The following is a 21,021-nucleotide window of genomic DNA, read 5'->3' on the forward strand; positions in this document are numbered from 1 at the left end:
GTGCATGAAATGTATTTAGTGTCCCTTTAAGTCATGAATTAGTGCTAAAATGTACATAATTTGTTAGATCATGCAGCTTCATCACTAGCATTGCTGCAACACTGTGTGTTTAACTAACTATGCTGACTGGATCAGTGTCAGTTTCTGCTCGGGACCAGCAGTGCTCTGCAGCTCCTGGGTGGTACTTTGTGTTTTAACTCTTTATGGGAGTTAAACACATAGCAGTGCAGCATCACTAGTGATAAAATTACATACTCTTACGAATGACAGCATGAAATGTTATCACAATGTTATCAAGCTCTTCTCCTACCTTTTAAGGCTGTTTTTACTTCTGCTTCAGTCATACTCTTTGGAATATGACATTATATGATCTATACACCTAGCCCTCACTTAACTATACATTTACATATGTTTGAGTTCCCATACTCCTTGGGACAAGGAGTCACTTTATCCTGTACGGTTCTAACCTTGTTGAAAAGCACTTTGTATTTAATTTCCCAAACTGCTGCGTACCTGGATATCATTACATAAATAAATATGCATACATATATACACATTAACAAAGTGCAAAGAATAAGACTGATTTGAGACGTGATTCACAAAAAGTGAGGTTGTATTGCCTTTCGATGAACTGCAGGACTCTGCATAAAGTTATATAAGGTAAACCATGATAGCCAGTGATAAAAGCATAATATACACACAAATAACTGGGTGCCAGAGGTATGGAAATTATTAACTGATACACATAGATAAGGAAATGACACAGTGCACTGTAAAATTGGTTTCCACTTAATAAGTTTCCAATGACATGTTATTTCAGCTGATGATAAAATTAATCAAAAATTACTATTTTAAATTTATTTTTGTATATGAAATAGTTGTTTTTATCTTTGAATCCACAACCTATTAAAGTGGGTGAGCCTGTAAGAAGAACAGAGCAGATCTCGGTATCCAATTATTCTATATAAACAAAAAAGCTTCCTTATCTTATTTCTGAGATAGCAATTGAAAATAAACATTTTTAAGAACTCTCCCACCCTTCACACACACACACACACACACACATATATATATATATATATATATATATATATATATATGTGTGTGTGTGTGTGTGTGTGTGTGTTTCAACGGGCAAAAACAGTTATTTTAAATGACAAAGTAAAAAGGTAAGAGTAATTTAATACACTCCAGCAGGTAAAATTGATTATTGGGGAGAACATTTTATAGTACACTAAAGTCCTAAAACACAAAGGGTGTTACTGTAGAATGCTCTCTATATTGGTAAAAAGTAATTCCACAATTAAATGTGCATGGCAGTTACCTTAATTTTACTGCCTCATTTAGGAATAAGGGCAGACAGAAACCTAAATGACTTAACACAACAGTTTAGTGACCTTTCATGTGTACTGATCGATCAAACAGATGAAAAAATATATGGCACATAGCGCTTAAATGGAGTTTACCAAGGTCAGAAAACTATATACAATGACACTGGCAGGGGAGGTTACCAGGCACAGGAGAGATCAGAAAAAAAACATTTTATTGTATTTTAAAATATTTTAGTTAAAAAAAAACCAACAAAAAAGGATTTAAAGAGCTCTGAGCAGCAATCCCATCAGAGAAAATTATTTACAATCTGTAAGAAAATAGCAAAATTTATGTATAAAAGTCCGGCCCCTAAAGGTGGTGTACAGTTTATTGGGGCTGTTTATTTAGATCCAGCACATCTCCCTCTGCTGGAAACGTTGGATGGCAGGAAGTTGGAAAAGTCTAGAAGGTGCCATCAAGCTGATGCAGACAGATGAAACTTCCTCCTCTGCTGCACCAAGCACAGTTTCAAGATGTGCTCTAGGTCTTGGAGACCAATATAGAAAGATAGTCAGGAGCCAGCGGAGTCCTCAGTAGCTGGTTAGTCACTGTCCGATCCGACTGGCGCAGAACCTTTACGTTTCCTTTTGCTGGGTTTCGGTTTTGTGTCTTCCTCCTCCTGTGGAAGAGTTAAATGACATACAAAGAATGTTTTATCTTGCAATGCCGACACCTTTTCCTGAACAGTATTACTCCATGCAGTCTCCTTACATGTACCCTAGTATATAATGCTTATAATTCATACAGTGATTTCTAAGCCCTTCACTATACAAGGCTAATTTCTGCAACACTGAGCTTGTTTATGTATTCTGTGAAATGTAACATAGCACATCTATGTTACATGAAACAATACTAAGCAGATGCAACAATGAAAAAACAATTACACGTGATGCAATGTAATAGCTGAGTTATATGCAGAACATGTATATTTATGGAACTGCTCCTGTATGAAATGCGATATGACAATGTGCCTGCTCCAGTATTGGATGCAGTGTAACACAGAGCCTACACCCTGCATATTACCTTACACTCAGCTAACTCTATATGAGAACTCAAACAATGAGCTACTCCATTATGTAACAAGGGGCATCATGGAGATGGGATACCGCTGAGTCTATCCATTTACAGGATGTAGTGTACCGCTGAGCCTACCCATTTACAGGATGTGGTGTACCGCTGAGCCTATCCATTTACAGGATGTGGTGTACCGCTGAGCCTATCCATTTACAGGATGTGGTGTACCACTGAGTCTATCCATTTATAGGATAGGGCGTAACGCTGAGCCTATCCATTTACAAGATGTGGTGTACCGCTGAGCCTATCCATTTACAGGATGTAGTGTACCACTGAGCCTATCCATTTACAGGATGTAGTGTACCACTGAGCCTATCCATTTACAGGATGTAGTGTACCACAGAGCCTATCCATTTACAGGATGTAGTGTACCACAGAGCCTATCCATTTACAGGATGTAGTGTACCACTGAGCCTATCCATTTACAGGATGTAGTGTACCACTGAACCTATCCATTTACAGGATGTAGTGTACCACTGAGCCTATCCATTTACAGGATGTAGTGTACCACTGAACCTATCCATTTACAGGATGTAGTGTACCTCTGAGCCTATCCATTTACAGGATGTAGTGTACCACTGAGCCTATCCATTTACAGGATGTAGTGTACCACTGAGTCTATCCATTTACAAGATGAGGGGTATCGCTGAGCCTACCCATTTACAGGATATGGTGCACCACTGAGCCTATCCATTTACATGATGTCTATGATTAAGCGCCTGTAGGGGGCGCGAAACACGCCAGACACATACCTATGCTCGTATTCCCATGTCTGCCACACTTTGATGCTGTATTTTTTAATCATGTGAAATAAAGCTTTGAGTTTTTATTTTTACTTTTGTACCTTGAGTCGCTACTTTTTTGTGTCCTCACTACTATTGGCGAGTCTGATCCCTTGTTCAGTAGTGACCCCTAACCTGATTAGCGCAACGGATACACGTGTCCACTCAGCATACAGCTTACGTCATGGAGCCGCGGCAAGAGTAACATAACTATAGGATTATAGGATGTGGTGTACTACTCAGCCTATCCATTTATAGGATGTGGTGTACCGCTGAGCCTATCTATTAACAGAATGTAGTGTACCACTGAGCCTATCCATTTATAGGATGTGGTGTACCACTGAGTCTATCCATTTATAGGATGTGGTGTACCACTGAGTCTATCCATTTATAGGATGTGGTGTACCACTGAGTCTATCCATTTATAGGATGTGGTGTACCACTGAGTCTATCCATTTATAGGATGTGGTGTACCACCTGAGTCTATCCATTTACAGGATGTAGTGTACCACTGAGTCTATCCATTTATAGGATGTGGTGTACCACTGAGCCTATCCATTTATAGGATGTGGTGCACCACTGAGCCTATCCATTTATAGGATGTGGTGCACCACTGAGCCTATCCATTTATAGGATGTGGGGTACACCACTGAGCCTATCCATTTATAGGATGTGGGGTACACCACTGAGCCTATCCATTTATAGGATGTGGGGTACCACTGAGCCTATCCATTTATAAGATGTGGGGTACCACTGAGCCTATCCATTTATAGGATGTGGTGTACCACTGAGCCTATCCATTTATAGGATGTGGGGTACACCACTGAGCCTATCCATTTATAGGATGTGGGGTACACCACTGAGCCTATCCATTTATAGGATGTGGGGTACACCACTGAGCCTATCCATTTATAGGATGTGGGGTACCACTGAGCCTATCCATTTATAGGATGTGGGGTACCACTGAGCCTATCCTTTTATAGGATGTGGGGTACCACTGAGCCTATCCATTTATAGGATGTGGTGTACTACTGAGCCTATCCATTTATAGGATGTGGGGTACACCACTGAGCCTATCCATTTATAGGATGTGGGGTACACCACTGAGCCTATCCATTTATAGGATGTGGGGTACACCACTGAGCCTATCCATTTATAGGATGTGGGGTACACCACTGAGCCTATCCATTTATAGGATGTGGGGTACCACTGAGCCTATCCATTTATAGGATGTGGGGTACCACTGAGCCTATCCATTTATAGGATGTGGGGTACCACTGAGCCTATCCATTTATAAGATGTGGGGTACCACTGAGCCTATCCATTTATAGGATGTGGGGTACTACTGAGCCTATCCATTTATAGGATGTGGGGTACTACTTAGCCTATCCATTTACAGGATGAGGTGTACTGCTGAGCCTATTCAATGACATTATGTGGTGTACCGCTGAGCCAATCCATTTACAGGATGTGGTGTACCGCTGAGCCAATCCATTTACAGGATGTGGTGTACCGCTGAGCCTATCCATTTACAGGATGTGGTGTACCGCTGAGCCTATCCATTTACAGGATGTGGTGTACCGCTGAGCCTATCCATTTACAGGATGTGGTGTACCGCTGAGCCTATCCATTTACAGGATGTGGTGTACCGCTGAGCCTATCCATTTACAGGATGTGGTGTACCGCTGAGCCTATCCATTTACAGGATGTGGTGTACCGCTGAGCCTATCCATTTACAGGATGTGGTGTACCGCTGAGCCTATCCATTTACAAGATGTGGTGTACCGCTGAGCCTATCCATTTACAGGATGTGGTGTACCGCTGAGCCTATCCATTTACAGGATGTGGTGTACCGCTGAGCCTATCCATTTACAGGATGTGGTGTACCGCTGAGCCTATCCATTTACAGGATGTGATGTACCACTGAGTCTATCCATTTATAGGATGTAGTGTACCGCTGAGCCTATCCATTTACAGGATGTGGTGTACCACTGAGCCTATCCATTTACAGGATGTGGTGTACCGCTGAGCCTACCCATTTACAGGATGTGGGGTAACACTGAGCATGTCCATTTACAGGATGTGGGGTAACACTGAGCATGTCAATTTACAGGATGTGGAGTAACACTGAGCATGTCCATTTACAGGATGTGGTGTACTGCTGAGTCTTCATTTACAGGATGTAGTGTACCACTGAGCCTTTATATTAACAGGATGTAGTGTACCACTGAGCATTTATATTAACAGGATGTAGTGTACCACTTAGTCTATCAATTCATCGGATGTGGGGTACTACTGAGCCTATCCTTTTAAAGGATCAGGGGTACAGCCTATCCATTGACCGGAAGAGAGGTAACACTGAACCTACCGATTTACAAGATGAGGTTTAAAACGTAGCTTACCCGTGTATGGGATGTAGTGCAAAAAAGATTTTCCACTTTGGTCTAGCTGTGACAGGATGTTGTCTAATATTCACATTTACTTACAGAAGCGCTGCTAGATGCAGACTCCTCCTCTGTGTTGGCTGGTTGGGCTGCATTCTTCCTACTGCGAGGACTCATCATTGGACCTTTCCGTCTACTTTTGGGTGGTTTTGTAGAGTCCTCATACTCCTCTGCTAGAGAGAAGAGGTCACTGAACCTGAAAGATGTTAGAACTATGGATCAGATAAAAGTGAAGGTATCAAGTAGCTCTCAATCAATGCAGATGTTTAAAGACTGGAAATGTATCTATGGGTAATGAGTATAAAAGTTTAGGAAGAATCTGTCATTTGGATGGTTTAATATGAACCCATAAATATGCCCTAATTGTCCAACTGCAATTGATGAGTATGATGAACGTATGACTGAGGTAATGTAATTTTGCATTAGTGTCTCTTGGCAACTACTTGTTTATCGCCCTACAAAAGGGTTAAGCACATAACTCAAGTTCTGCATTACAAGCCGATAAGATGCAGCTAGCATACATCTGTAGTCCCCAGTCACTGGCTGTTCTGAGTTTTGGTTCACAAGTGGAATTTAAGATATTTGTTTAGCCTACTTGTAGAGCTTAAATACTATAACCAATGGACACTAAAGAAAATAATACAGTCTAACCAATTTCAGCATTACGATATACCTTTAATCGTGATTGCCAATCTGTACTATTTTGAGCCTCACAAGAATCAGGTAAAAGTGAAAAAAAATAAAATCACATGTAGCAGTCAAGATTTCACATGATGTTTCATGTTCACTTCAAGCCCCCCCCAAATCTGGAACTTACTTCATTTTATGTGCCTCATCACAACTTGCTTGCACATGCTGGAGTGCTTGCAGAATCGGTGTTTGGCTAAAAACTTTAAAATGAGAAAGAGAAAAAAAAGTAATTACTTTCTAATGAAAGACAAAAGCAGGGTCTACAGAGGTACACATTTACCCATAAATTTAAATGGGCAAGGCCTATGGACTCATCATCCGGAAAAAGAAAATAATTTTATCAACTGAGCATAAATGATGTTTTCTTTTGTGTGATAAGAGTCAAAAGAACTCCATAACATGTGGGATTAACACCCAAGCTGAGAGTCCAGGTTAAAGGGACAGTATACACTCATTTTCATATAACTGCATGTAATAGACATTACTATAAAGAATAAGATGCACAGATACTGATATAAAAATTCAGTATAAAACTTTTTAAAAACTTACTTAGAAGCTCTCAGTTTAGCTCTGTTGAAAAGGTAGCTGGAAAGCCCACTGCAAGTGGGAAATAAGACCCTCCCCCCCCCCTTCTTTTGCTTATGAAAAGACCCTTTACACAAACAGCAGCAAGCTGGAGAAGGTAGCTGACAGTATTCTCATAAAATTTTGGGGCTTGGTTAGGAGTCTGAAAATAAGAGCAATGTTATTTAAAAATAAGCAAAACAATTCATTTAAAAAAAACAAAAAACTTTATGGGCTATATAAAAAGAAATCTACAAAACATGTATGCAAAGAAAAAATGAGTGTATAATGTCCCTTTAAGGAAAGGGTGCGAGAAAGTAAGGCAGTTCATATTTGCCAGACACTGCAGCCTTTCGGACATTTCTGCCAAAAGCTACTTCCGAAGAAGCAAACAAAATATCAAACAGAAAAAATTGGATAATGTGTGCAGAGAAGATATGTTGCAGCTTTTCAAATCTGCTACGAAGAGGCCTCATTTATGAAAGTAGCAACTGATCTAGTGGAATGAGCTGAGATATGCTTAGAATGAGATTTATCTGCCACCAAGTAAGGTGTGAGAATTACCTGATTTATCTAAGAGCTAAGGCTACCCAGTAGCCGCTTGATCTACTAGAGAACCAGAATAAAGAACAAACTTATTGCTGCAGAATCTGTTGGCGCTCTACAAATAACCAATAATAATAATAATAACTAGAACTGAGGAAAGGTGGGAGGAGATTAAAGCTCTTGAGGCCCATTTATCAAGCTCCGAATTGAGCTTGAGGGACCGTGTTTCTGGCGAACCTGCAGGCTCGCCAGAAACAGCAGTTATGAAGCAGCGGTCTAAAGACCGCTGCTCCATAACCCTGTCCACCTGCTCTGAGCAGGCAGACAGAGATCGCCACAATTCAACCCGATCGAGTACGATCAAGTTGATTGACACCCCCTGCTGGTGGCCGATTGGCCCCGAATTCTGCAGAGGGAAGTGTTGCACCAGCAGCTCACAAGAGCTGCTGGTGCAATGCTGAATACGGAGAGTGTATTGCTCTCCACATTCAGCGAGGTCTGTTGGACCTGATACGCACTGTCGGATCAGGTCCAACAGACCTTTAATAAATAGGCCTCCTTGTGTGGGTTCTTGGCCTTCTCCTAGTGGCGGGAAAATATATACCACATGTTATGTATTCCTATTGACTCTTATCATACGAAAGAAAAGTTTACTGCCTGGGGCCCTGCCCACGGGGTATTTATTATTATTATTATTATTATTATCGGTTATTTGTAGAGCGCCAACAGATTCCGCAGCGCTATTAACAAAGGCGGAGTACAAAAAAAAACAGTTATAGGGATCAAATGGGTAGAGGGCCCTGCCAAGAGTTGCACTGTTGTAGTCAGCTCTTGAGAAGGTGATCAACAAACAGCTGGACTCTTAAGCTTACATGCTAGGGCGGTTCAGGGGATAGCAATGGAGGAGAGGAACTGGTATAAAGTAAGGTTAGCGTAGGTTGTATGCATCCCTAAACAGTAGAGTCTTTAGGGAGCACTTGAAGCTTTTAAAACTAGAAGAGAGTCTTGTGGAGCGAGGCAGAGAGTTCCACAAGATGGGAGCCAGTCTGGAGAAGTCCTGTAAACGGGAGTGTGATGAGGTGATGAGAGGAGGAGAGTAGGAGGTCTTGAGCAGAGCGAAGGGGACGGGAAGGAGAGTATCTGGAGACAAGATCTGAGATATAGGGGGGAGCAGTGCAGTTGAGGGCTTTGTATGTCAGAGTGAGAATTTTGTGTTTGATCCTATAGGCAATAGGATGCCAGTGAAGAGATTGGCAGAGAGGTGCAGCAGATGAAGAGCGACTTGTAAGGAAGATGAGTCTGGCAGAGGCATTCATTAAGGATTGTAAAGGATCTAGGCGGTAGGTGGGGAGACCAGAGAGGACAGAGTTGCAGTAATCGAGGCGGGAGAGGATGAGAGAGTGGATTAAAATCTTAGTTGTGTCTTGTGTAAGGAAGTGTCTAATTTTAGAGATGTTTTTAAGGTGGAAGCGGCAGGCTTTAGCCAAAGACTGAATGTGAGGAGTGAAAGAAAGATCTGAGTCAAATGTGACCCCGAGACATCGGGCATGCGGGGTAGGGGTAATGATGGAGTTGTCGACAGTTATAAAGAGATTGGGGGTGGAGAGTTTTGAAGAAGGGGGGAAAATAAGGAGCTCAGTTTTGGAGAGATTTAGCTTGAGGTAATGAGAGGACATCCAGTTAGAGATGTGAGAAAGAGAGTTAGTGACACGGGTTAGCAAGGAAGGAGAAAGGTCTGGTGCAGAGAAGTAGATTTGGGTGTCGTCGGCATACAAATGATATTGTAAACCATGGGACTTTATTAGGGAACCTAGTGATGACGTGTAGATTGAGAAGAGAAGGGGACCGAGGACAGAGCCTTGTGGTACTCCGACAGAAAGTGGTGACGGGACAGAGGAGGCCCCAGAGAAGGCTACACTAAAGGTACGGTTTGACAGGTAGGAAGAGAGCCACAAGAGGGCTGTGTCACATATGCCGAAGGATTGGAGGGTTTGGAGCAAGAGAGGGTGGTCAACAGTGTCAAAGGCTGCGGACAGATCAAGGAGAATAAGCAGAGAGAAGTGGCCTTTTGATTTTGCTGTAAGTAGGTCGTTGGTAACCTTAACAATTGTTGTTTCTGTGGAGTGATGGGGACGAAATCCAGATTGCAATGGGTCAAGGAGGGAGTTTATTGTAAGGAAATGGGAAAGGCGTGCATAAGCTAGTTTTTCGAGAAGCTTTGATACAAGAGGGAGGAGGGAAATAGGGCGGTAGTTGGATGGGGAGGTAGGACCATGGTTGGCAAAGTCTTGAGCTGACAGAGAAGTTGTATTAGGAGGTGGGGGAGGGCGGAGAAGAGTATTGAAAGTGGAGAACAAACGTTTTGGGTTTGAAGAAAGATTAGAGATAAGAGTAGAGAAGTAGTGTTGCTTATGGAAATTAAGGGCAGAGTAGTAGGAGTTCAAGATAAATTTGTAGTGTTGAAAATCAGCTGAACTACTAGATTTTCTCCAGTGCCGCTCAGCAGTACGGGGACATCTGCGTAGGTATCGTGTCAGTGGAGTATGCCAGGGCTGAGGATGAGTGTTTGATTTCCGAGCTATGGTAAGAGGGGCGAGATTGTTAAGGACGGATGTAAGGGTGGAATTAAAGTGGCAGATAGATTGGTCAGGGCATGAAAAGGAGGAGAAGGATGAGAGGAGAGGTTTGATGGAATTAGAAAGCTGTTGTTGATCTAATGACGTAATGCTTCTGTGAAGTTTGGTGTGAGGAGCAGAAGGAGGGAGAGTTGTAGGGAGGGATGATATGTTGCAAGTAAGGAGATGGTGGTCAGAAAGAGGAAAGGGGGAGTTTGTGAAGTTTGAGAGGGTGCATCGATAGCTAAAGATCAGGTCAAGGGAGTGACCATCTTTGTGAGTGGGAGAATCAGTCCATTGTGACAAACTAAAAGAGGAAGTGAGTTGCAAAAGTTGTTTTGCAGAGGAGGCAGTGGGATTGTCAAGAGGGATGTTGAAGTCACCAAGAATGAGGGAAGGGGTGTCTGAGGAAAGGAAATAAGGTAGCCATGCAGCCAAGTGATCTAGAAATTGAGTTGAGGAGCCAGGAGGACGGTATATGACTGCGACACGTATAGAAAGAGGAGAGAATAAGTGAATCATGTGGGTTTCGAATGAAGAAAATGTGAGGGAAGAGATGGGGTGTATTTGTTGAAAGGTGCAATGAGAGGAAAGTAAAATACCAACACCACCTCCTTGTCTATTACCAGACCTAGTAGTGTGGCTGAAGTGGAGACCCCCATGTGACAGAGCAGCAGTGGATGCTGTGTCTAGGGGAGAGAGCCAGGTTTCTGTTAGGGCCAGAAGGTTGAGGGAGCGGGAGATAAAGAGGTCATGTAAAGAAGTGAGTTTGTTGCAAACAGAGCGAGAGTTCCAAAGTGCACAAGTGAAAGGGGAAGTGGCTTTTGATGCAAGATGAATGTGAGTAAGGTTGTCAGAGTTTTGTTTTTTGAGTCTGTGGGATGGTATACATGGATGCGCACGGCTAGGCAGTTGTTGGGGACCAGGATTAGGGGAGATGTCGCCAGCAGTTAGTAGAAGCAAGAGGGAGAGTGACATAAGATGAGATACAGATTTGCAGTAGCGAGACTGCTTTTGAGTCAAGGTGCAGGGGGGAGAGAGTGTGTTTAGGTATAGGTAAAGTTCATGAGTACAAAAACAGAATTTATGTTTACCTGATAAATTACTTTCTCCAACGGTGTGTCCGGTCCACGGCGTCATCCTTACTTGTGGGATATTCTCTTCCCCAACAGGAAATGGCAAAGAGCCCAGCAAAGCTGGTCACATGATCCCTCCTAGGCTCCGCCTACCCCAGTCATTCGACCGACGTTAAGGAGGAATATTTGCATAGGAGAAACCATATGGTACCGTGGTGACTGTAGTTAAAGAAAATAAATTATCAGACCTGATTAAAAAAACCAGGGCGGGCCGTGGACCGGACACACCGTTGGAGAAAGTAATTTATCAGGTAAACATAAATTCTGTTTTCTCCAACATAGGTGTGTCCGGTCCACGGCGTCATCCTTACTTGTGGGAACCAATACCAAAGCTTTAGGACACGGATGAAGGGAGGGAGCAAATCAGGTCACCTAAATGGAAGGCACCACGGCTTGCAAAACCTTTCTCCCAAAAATAGCCTCAGAAGAAGCAAAAGTATCAAACTTGTAAAATTTGGTAAAAGTGTGCAGTGAAGACCAAGTCGCTGCCCTACATATCTGATCAACAGAAGCCTCGTTCTTGAAGGCCCATGTGGAAGCCACAGCCCTAGTGGAATGAGCTGTGATTCTTTCGGGAGGCTGCCGTCCGGCAGTCTCGTAAGCCAATCTGATGATGCTTTTAATCCAAAAAGAGAGAGAGGTAGAAGTTGCTTTTTGACCTCTCCTTTTACCGGAATAAACAACAAACAAGGAAGATGTTTGTCTAAAATCCTTTGTAGCATCTAAATAGAATTTTAGAGCGCGAACAACGTCCAAATTGTGCAACAAACGTTCCTTCTTTGAAACTGGTTTCGGACACAGAGAAGGTACGATAATCTCCTGGTTAATGTTTTTGTTAGAAACAACCTTTGGAAGAAAACCAGGTTTAGTACGTAAAACCACCTTATCTGCGTGGAACACCAGATAAGGAGGAGAACACTGCAGAGCAGATAATTCTGAAACTCTTCTAGCAGAAGAAATTGCAACTAAAAACAAAACTTTCCAAGATAATAACTTAATATCAACGGAATGTAAGGGTTCAAACGGAACCCCCTGAAGAACTGAAAGAACTAAATTGAGACTCCAAGGAGGAGTCAAAGGTTTGTAAACAGGCTTAATTCTAACCAGAGCCTGAACAAAGGCTTGAACATCTGGCACAGCAGCCAGCTTTTTGTGAAGTAACACCGACAAGGCAGAAATCTGTCCCTTCAGGGAACTTGCAGATAATCCTTTTTCCAATCCTTCTTGAAGGAAGGATAGAATCCTAGGAATCTTAACCTTGTCCCAAGGGAATCCTTTAGATTCACACCAACAGATATATTTTTTCCAAATTTTGTGGTAAATCTTTCTAGTTACAGGCTTTCTGGCCTGAACAAGAGTATCGATAACAGAATCTGAGAACCCTCGCTTCGATAAAATCAAGCGTTCAATCTCCAAGCAGTCAGCTGGAGTGAAACCAGATTCGGATGTTCGAACGGACCCTGAACAAGAAGGTCTCGTCTCAAAGGTAGCTTCCAAGGTGGAGCCGATGACATATTCACCAGATCTGCATACCAAGTCCTGCGTGGCCACGCAGGAGCTATCAAGATCACCGACGCCCTCTCCTGATTGATCCTGGCTACCAGCCTGGGGATGAGAGGAAACGGCGGGAACACATAAGCTAGTTTGAAGGTCCAAGGTGCTACTAGTGCATCCACTAGAGCCGCCTTGGGATCCCTGGATCTGGACCCGTAGCAAGGAACTTTGAAGGTCTGACGAGAGGCCATCAGATCCATGTCTGGAATGCCCCACAGCTGAGCGACTTGGGCAAAGATTTCCGGATGGAGTTCCCACTCCCCCGGATGCAATGTCTGACGACTCAGAAAATCCGCTTCCCAATTTTCCACTCCTGGGATGTGGATAGCAGACAGGTGGCAGGAGTGAGACTCCGCCCATAGAATGATTTTGGTCACTTCTTCCATCGCTAGGGAACTCCTTGTTCCCCCCTGATGGTTGATGTACGCAACAGTTGTCATGTTGTCTGATTGAAACCGTATGAACTTGGCCCTCGCTAGCTGAGGCCAAGCCTTGAGAGCATTGAAAATCGCTCTCAGTTCCAGAATATTTATCGGTAGAAGAGATTCTTCCCGAGACCAAAGACCCTGAGCTTTCAGGGATCCCCAGACCGCGCCCCAGCCCATCAGACTGGCGTCGGTCGTGACAATGACCCACTCTGGTCTGCGGAATGTCATCCCTTGTGACAGGTTGTCCAGGGACAGCCACCAACGGAGTGAGTCTCTGGTCCTCTGATTTACTTGTATCTTCGGAGACAAGTCTGTATAGTCCCCATTCCACTGACTGAGCATGCACAGTTGTAATGGTCTTAGATGAATGCGCGCAAAAGGAACTATGTCCATTGCCGCTACCATCAACCCGATCACTTCCATGCACTGAGCTATGGAAGGAAGAGGAACGGAATGAAGTATCCGACAAGAGTCTAGAAGTTTTGTTTTTCTGGCCTCTGTCAGAAAAATCCTCATTTCTAAGGAGTCTTTTATTGTTCCCAAGAAGGGAACCCTTGTTGACGGAGATAGAGAACTCTTTTCCACGTTCACTTTCCATCCGTGAGATCTGAGAAAGGCCAGGACAATGTCCGTGTGAGCCTTTGCTTGAGGAAGGGACGACGCTTGAATCAGAATGTCGTCCAAGTAAGGTACTACAGCAATGCCCCTTGGTCTTAGCACAGCTAGAAGGGACCCTAGTACCTTTGTGAAAATCCTTGGAGCAGTGGCTAATCCGAAAGGAAGCGCCACGAACTGGTAATGTTTGTCCAGGAATGCGAACCTTAGGAACCGATGATGTTCCTTGTGGATAGGAATATGTAGATACGCATCCTTTAAATCCACCGTGGTCATGAATTGACCTTCCTGGATGGAAGGAAGAATAGTTCGAATGGTTTCCATCTTGAACGATGGAACCTTGATAAACTTGTTTAAGATCTTGAGATCTAAGATTGGTCTGAACGTTCCCTCTTTTTTGGGAACTATGAACAGATTGGAGTAGAACCCCATCCCTTGTTCTCTTAATGGAACAGGATGAATCACTCCCATTTTTAACAGGTCTTCTACACAATGTAAGAATGCCTGTCTTTTTATGTGGTCTGAAGACAACTGAGACCTGTGGAACCTCCCCCTTGGGGGAAGTCCCTTGAATTCCAGAAGATAACCTTGGGAGACTATTTCTAGCGCCCAAGGATCCAGAACATCTCTTGCCCAAGCCTGAGCGAAGAGAGAGAGTCTGCCCCCCACCAGATCCGGTCCCGGATCGGGGGCCAACATTTCATGCTGTCTTGGTAGCAGTGGCAGGTTTCTTGGCCTGCTTTCCCTTGTTCCAGCCTTGCATTGGTCTCCAAGCTGGCTTGGCTTGAGAAGTATTACCCTCTTGCTTAGAGGACGTAGCACCTTGGGCTGGTCCGTTTCTACGAAAGGGACGAAAATTAGGTTTATTTTTTGCCTTGAAAGGCCAATCCTGAGGAAGGGCGTGGCCCTTACCCCCAGTGATATCAGAGATAATCTCTTTCAAGTCAGGGCCAAACAGCGTTTTCCCCTTGAAAGGAATGTTAAGTAGCTTGTTCTTGGAAGATGCATCAGCCGACCAAGATTTCAACCAAAGCGCTCTGCGCGCCACAATAGCAAACCCAGAATTCTTAGCCGCTAACCTAGCCAATTGCAAAGTGGCGTCTAGGGTGAAAGAATTAGCCAATTTGAGAGCATTGATTCTGTCCATAATCTCCTCAAAAGGAGGAGAATCACTATCGACCGCCTTTATCAGCTCATCGAACCAGAAACATGCGGCTGTAGCGACAGGGACAATGCATGAAATTGGTTGTAGAAGGTAACCTTGCTGAACAAACATCTTTTTAAGCAAACCTTCTAATTTTTTATCCATAGGATCTTTGAAAGCACAACTATCCTCTATGGGTATAGTGGTGCGTTTGTTTAAAGTGGAAACCGCTCCCTCGACCTTGGGGACTGTCTGCCATAAGTCCTTTCTGGGGTCGACCATAGGAAACAATTTTTTAAATATGGGGGGAGGGACGAAAGGAATACCGGGCCTTTCCCATTCTTTATTAACAATGTCCGCCACCCGCTTGGGTATAGGAAAAGCTTCTGGGAGCCCCGGCACCTCTAGGAACTTGTCCATTTTACATAGTTTCTCTGGGATGACCAACTTGTCACAATCATCCAGAGTGGATAATACCTCCTTAAGCAGAATGCGGAGATGTTCCAACTTAAATTTAAATGCAATCACATCAGGTTCAGCTTGTTGAGAAATGTTCCCTGAATCAGTAATTTCTCCCTCAGACAAAACCTCCCTGGCCCCATCAGACTGGGTTAGGGGCCCTTCAGAAATATTATTATCAGCGTCGTCATGCTCTTCAGTATCTAAAACAGAGCAGTCGCGCTTACGCTGATAAGAGTTCATTTTGGCTAAAATGTTTTTGACAGAATTATCCATTACAGCCGTTAATTGTTGCATAGTAAGGAGTATTGGCGCGCTAGATGTACTAGGGGCCTCCTGAGTGGGCAAGACTCGTGTAGACGAAGGAGGGAATGATGCAGTACCATGCTTACTCCCCTCACTTGAGGAATCATCTTGGGCATCATTGTCACATAAATCACATTTATTTAAATGAATAGGAATTCTGGCTTCCCCACATTCAGAACACAGTCTATCTGGTAGTTCAGACATGTTAAACAGGCATAAACTTGATAACAAAGTACAAAAAACGTTTTAAAATAAAACCGTTACTGTCACTTTAAATTTTAAACTGAACACACTTTATTACTGCAATTGCGAAAAAACATGAAGGAATTGTTCAAAATTCACCAAATTTTCACCACAGTGTCTTAAAGCCTTAAAAGTATTGCACACCAAATTTGGAAGCTTTAACCCTTAAAATAACGGAACCGGAGCCGTTTTGAACTTTAACCCCTTTACAGTCCCTGGTATCTGCTTTGCTGAGACCCAACCAAGCCCAAAGGGGAATACGATACCAAATGACGCCTTCAGAAAGTCTTTTCTAAGTATCAGAGCTCCTCTCACATGCGACTGCATGCCATGCCTCTCAAAAACAAGTGCGCAACACCGGCGCGAAAATGAGGCTCTGCTTATGCTTTGGGAAAGCCCCTAAAGAATAAGGTGTCTAAAACAGTGCCTGCCGATATTATTATATCAAAATACCCAGATAAAATGATTCCTCAAGGCTAAATATGTGTTAATAATGAATCGATTTAGCCCAGAAAAAGTCTACAGTCTTAATAAGCCCTTGTGAAGCCCTTATTTACGATCGTAATAAACATGGCTTACCGGATCCCATAGGGAAAATGACAGCTTCCAGCATTACATCGTCTTGTTAGAATGTGTCATACCTCAAGCAGCAAGAGACTGCTCACTGTTCCCCCAACTGAAGTTAATTGCTCTCAACAGTCCTGTGTGGAACAGCCATGGATTTTAGTGACGGTTGCTAAAATCATTTTCCTCATACAAACAGAAATCTTCATCTCTTTTCTGTTTCTGAGTAAATAGTACATACCAGCACTATTTCAAAATAACAAACTCTTGATTGAATAATAAAAACTACAGTTAAACACTAAAAAACTCTAAGCCATCTCCGTGGAGATGTTGCCTGTACAACGGCAAAGAGAATGACTGGGGTAGGCGGAGCCTAGGAGGGATCATGTGACCAGCTTTGCTGGGCTCTTTGCCATTTCCTGTTGGGGAAGAGAATATCCCACAAGTAAGGATGACGCCGTGGACCGGACACACCTATGTTGGAGAAAGTAATGTGATTTTAAGAGAGATGGGCTAATAAACAGTGCAAGTGGAGAGGGAGAAGGAGTAATTGAGTAATGTAGTTTGTTATAGAGACAAAAGGCAGCAAAAAGGAATAAGAAGATATTAGGCATTTTTACAAAAGAGGGACTCAGTTAAACACATAAGACACAGTATTACAGTAGCATTTGAAAACAGTAAGGTATATGAAACATAATCTTACAAAAGTACTTGCCTTGTGTCTTGCCCCTTGCCCAATCCTTGTTCAGTTCTTGTATAATTCTATTGCTATATTGCTAGTGAATCACTTATAAAATGTTCCCTTTGAAAATGTGAACATATGCTATTATTACAATGTACACTGCCCATGCAATGCACCCCTGTCCAATGCACATCCCAAACTAGTGTGAAATATATGCAGGGAGGGCAGTCAGCTGAGTCCACTAAATTTAGTTGATTGCTAATCAAAGACAATTGGAAAGGCCAATTGGAAAGTTAGATTCTGGTCTGGTCAGGGTGAGATGTTAAGTAAACAGACAATAAAATTTGGGGGAGGTTAAAACTATGGAATAAGACAGCTATACATTTTAGAATAATAGCAAGTATTGATAAGGATTGAACATCACATGGCAGTTAAATGAACATTAGAAATAACACATTGGATAACAGTACAACAGATGTAGGACTAAATTAACAAACTAAAATTATTTGCTCTATGTAAATATTCACGTACCAGAAGAGAGTTACAGGAGAGTAAAAGACACCAGAGAGCAGTGAATAGTTGCAGAATGACAGGGTCTCTATTCACGTACCAGAACAGAGTTACAGGAGAGTAAAAGACACCAGAGAGCAGTTAATAGTTGCAGAATGACAGGGTCTCTATTCACGTACCAGAACAGAGTTACAGGAGAGTAAAAGACACCAGAGAGCAGTTAATAGTTGCAGAATGACAGGGTCTCTATTCACGTACCAGAAGAGAGTTACAGGAGAGTAAAAGACACCAGAGAGCAGTGAATAGTTGCAGAATGACGGGGTAAGGCTTACCGCCTGGGGCCCTGCCCACGGGGTAAGGCTTACCGCCTGGGGCCCTGCCCACGGGGTAAGGCTTACCGCCTGGGGCCCTGCCCACGGGGTAAGGCTTACCGCCTGGGACCCTGCCCACGGGGTAAGGCTTACCGCCTGGGGCCCTGCCCACGGGGTAAGGCTTACCGCCTGGGGCCCTGCCCACGGGGTAAGGATTACCGCCTGGGGCCCTGCCCACGGGGTAAGGCTTACCTCCTGGGGCCCTGCCCACGGGGTAAGGATTACCGCCTGGGGCCCTGCCCACGGGGTAAGGCTTACCGCCTGGGGCCCTGCCCTCGGGGTAAGGCTTACCGCCTGGGGCCCTGCCCTCGGGGTAAGGCTTACCGCCTGGGGCCTTGCCCACGGGGTAAGGCTTACCGCCTGGGGCCCTGCCCACGGGGTAAGGCTTACCGCCTGGGGCCCTGCCCTCGGGGTAAGGCTTACCGCCTGGGGCCCTGCCCTCGGGGTAAGGCTTACCGCCTGGGGCCTTGCCCACGGGGTAAGGCTTACCGCCTGGGGCCCTGCCCACGGGGTAAGGCTTACCGCCTGGGGCCCTGCCCACGGGGTAAGGCTTACCGCCTGGGGCCCTGCCCACGGGGTAAGGCTTACCGCCTGGGACCCTGCCCACGGGGTAAGGCTTACCGCCTGGGGCCCTGCCCACGGGGTAAGGCTTACCGCCTGGGGCCCTGCCCACGGGGTAAGGCTTACCGCCTGGGGCCCTGCCCACGGGGTAAGGCTTACCTCCTGGGGCCCTGCCCACGGGGTAAGGCTTACCGCCTGGGGCCCTGCCCACGGGGTAAGGCTTACCGCCTGGGGCCCTGCCCTCGGGGTAAGGCTTACCGCCTGGGGCCCTGCCCTCGGGGTAAGGCTTACCGCCTGGGGCCCTGCCCACGGGGTAAGGCTTACCGCCTGGGGCCCTGCCCACGGGGTAAGGCTTACCGCCTGGGGCCCTGCCCATGGGGTAAGGCTTACCGCCTGGGGCCCTGCCCACGGGGTATGGCTTACCGCCTGGGGCCCTGCCCACGGGGTAAGGCTTACCGCCTGGGGCCCTGCCCACGGGGTAAGGCTTACCGCCTGTGGCCCTGCCCAAGGGGTAAGGCTTACCGCCTGGGGCCCTGCCCACGGGGTAAATTTTGCCAGCCGGGTCCCTATCCGTGCGTTAAGTTTGCCAGTTGGGCCCTAAACTTCGTAAATGTTGCTTGAAGGGGCTCTACCAGTACTGGCTGGGGCCCTACCTGTGAGTAAAGTTTTCCGGCTGAGGCCCTACCTGTGTGTAAAGTTTGCTGGCTGGGATCCTACCTGTGCGTAACATCTGCCGGCTGGGGCCCTACCCGTTCATAAAGTTTGCCAGCCTGGGCCCTACCCACCCATAAAGTTTTCCAGCCGGGGCCCTAACCGTCTGTAGTTTGCCAGCTGGGGCCCTATAGCTCTATGTTTACTGTCTAAGGTCAGACATGTGTAAGGTTTACAGTCTGAGTCCCTGTCATGTGTACGGTTTACCGTATGAGATCCTGCTGAGTGTAAGAGTTAACGTCCAAGGCCTTGTCCGTGTGTAAGGTTTAACGTCTGGGGCCATGACCAAATGAAGAGTTACTGTCTGGGGTCCTGGCTGTGTAGGGTTACAGTTGGGACCCCAGTAGAACTAATGTGGGCAATTTTTGATACTCACAATTCTGTTTGGTATTAGATAGATTAAGTCTCAGATTATCAAGATGTTCCAAGATTTGTTCCAGAGTTAGCTGGGCAAGTTTACTGCTGGAGCTTCGGAGGCTGCATGAAAAAGAGAGATTTATGACCCAGTTAGTAAACATTCACCTAGCTTCTGCGTTCCACAAGCAATAAGGTAATCAGTCTGTTAACAGATTAATACTTTCTAAAATAAGTGCTGTATACTAAACTGGTGGGTTTATTGTGCAGCTTGGAGTAGATATAAAGAGAGAAGTTGAAAGAGAATTTTCCACAAAGAAGACTCGAGTATATAGAAACAGATTTAATGTAAACATAAACATCACTTTCTCACATACTTTTGCGGTGAGTTTCTATCAGATTAACCTAATAAATCAATTTCTCCATAAAGTAGAAATGTATTTAAGATCAGTTGCTTTACATTTGAATCTTTTTTTTAGTACCCACCACTTCTTTATAACTCATATCTTCCTTCTAGTGTTAAAGGACCACTCACTGCAGTAGAATTTCATAATTAACACGTGCATAATAAAAATAACATGAACAATAAAACACTTACTAAATTAATTTTTTCTCCCATTTTTCAGCCCCCTGATGTGACAGACATCAGCCAATTACAGACTAGTATACGTATACCCTGTGAACTTGTGCACATGCTCAGTAGGATCTTGTTCCCTAGAAAGTGTGAATATAAAAACTATGCAAAATTTGATAATGGAAGTTAATTGGAAAGGGTCATAAAACGTCATGTTCTGTCTGAATCATATAAGTTTATTTTGACTTGAGTGTCCCTTTAAATTTGCATAAACAGCCAAGCAAGGAGAGGGAAGAAAAAAAACATATATATAATAAACAGGGAGTGGATTAAACTTGATCATAACAGACAGTGACCAGGCAAAAACAATAGGGCTGGTCTTATAGGACCTTCCTGATAATTACTGCTTGTAAACTTACAAACACATTTAATTGATGGAGAGGAACTGCAACAAACCAGCTTCTATGCTAAGGAAGGAAGAGTTTAACAGGATAGTTTCAAGTGAGAATTCCCTCTAGACACATTAACACAATGTAAATATTATAAAGACATTATCTGTATATGTTTATTTACATTAACTGGATTAGTTGTTATCTCTTTTTAAGAAAGTAAGAGTTCACTGGCAACTAGGTTTGTGGTTTAAAGGGGCTCAAAACCTACATTTTTCTCTCATGATTTAGAAAGAGCATGCAATTTTAAACAACTTTTTAAATTGACTTCTAT

At 44.2% G+C, this 21,021-nt stretch overlaps 1 protein-coding gene across 1 annotated transcript; it reads right to left on the minus strand.

The window, feature by feature from the left end:
• Positions 1–595: 595 nt before the first annotated feature.
• LOC128643475 (integrator complex subunit 3-like) lies at positions 596–19,847 on the minus strand (the record flags this gene model as incomplete). Its single annotated transcript, XM_053696320.1, has 4 exons — positions 596–1,990; positions 5,714–5,867; positions 6,489–6,561; positions 19,747–19,847. Coding segments are annotated over 4 exons (406 nt in total), but the record flags the coding sequence as incomplete, so codon positions are not given.
• Between the last annotated feature and the right edge of the window lie 1,174 nt (positions 19,848–21,021).

Source organism: Bombina bombina, unplaced genomic scaffold (genome assembly GCF_027579735.1).
Source record: "Bombina bombina isolate aBomBom1 unplaced genomic scaffold, aBomBom1.pri scaffold_1475, whole genome shotgun sequence".
Lineage (NCBI taxonomy): Eukaryota > Metazoa > Chordata > Amphibia > Anura > Bombinatoridae > Bombina > Bombina bombina.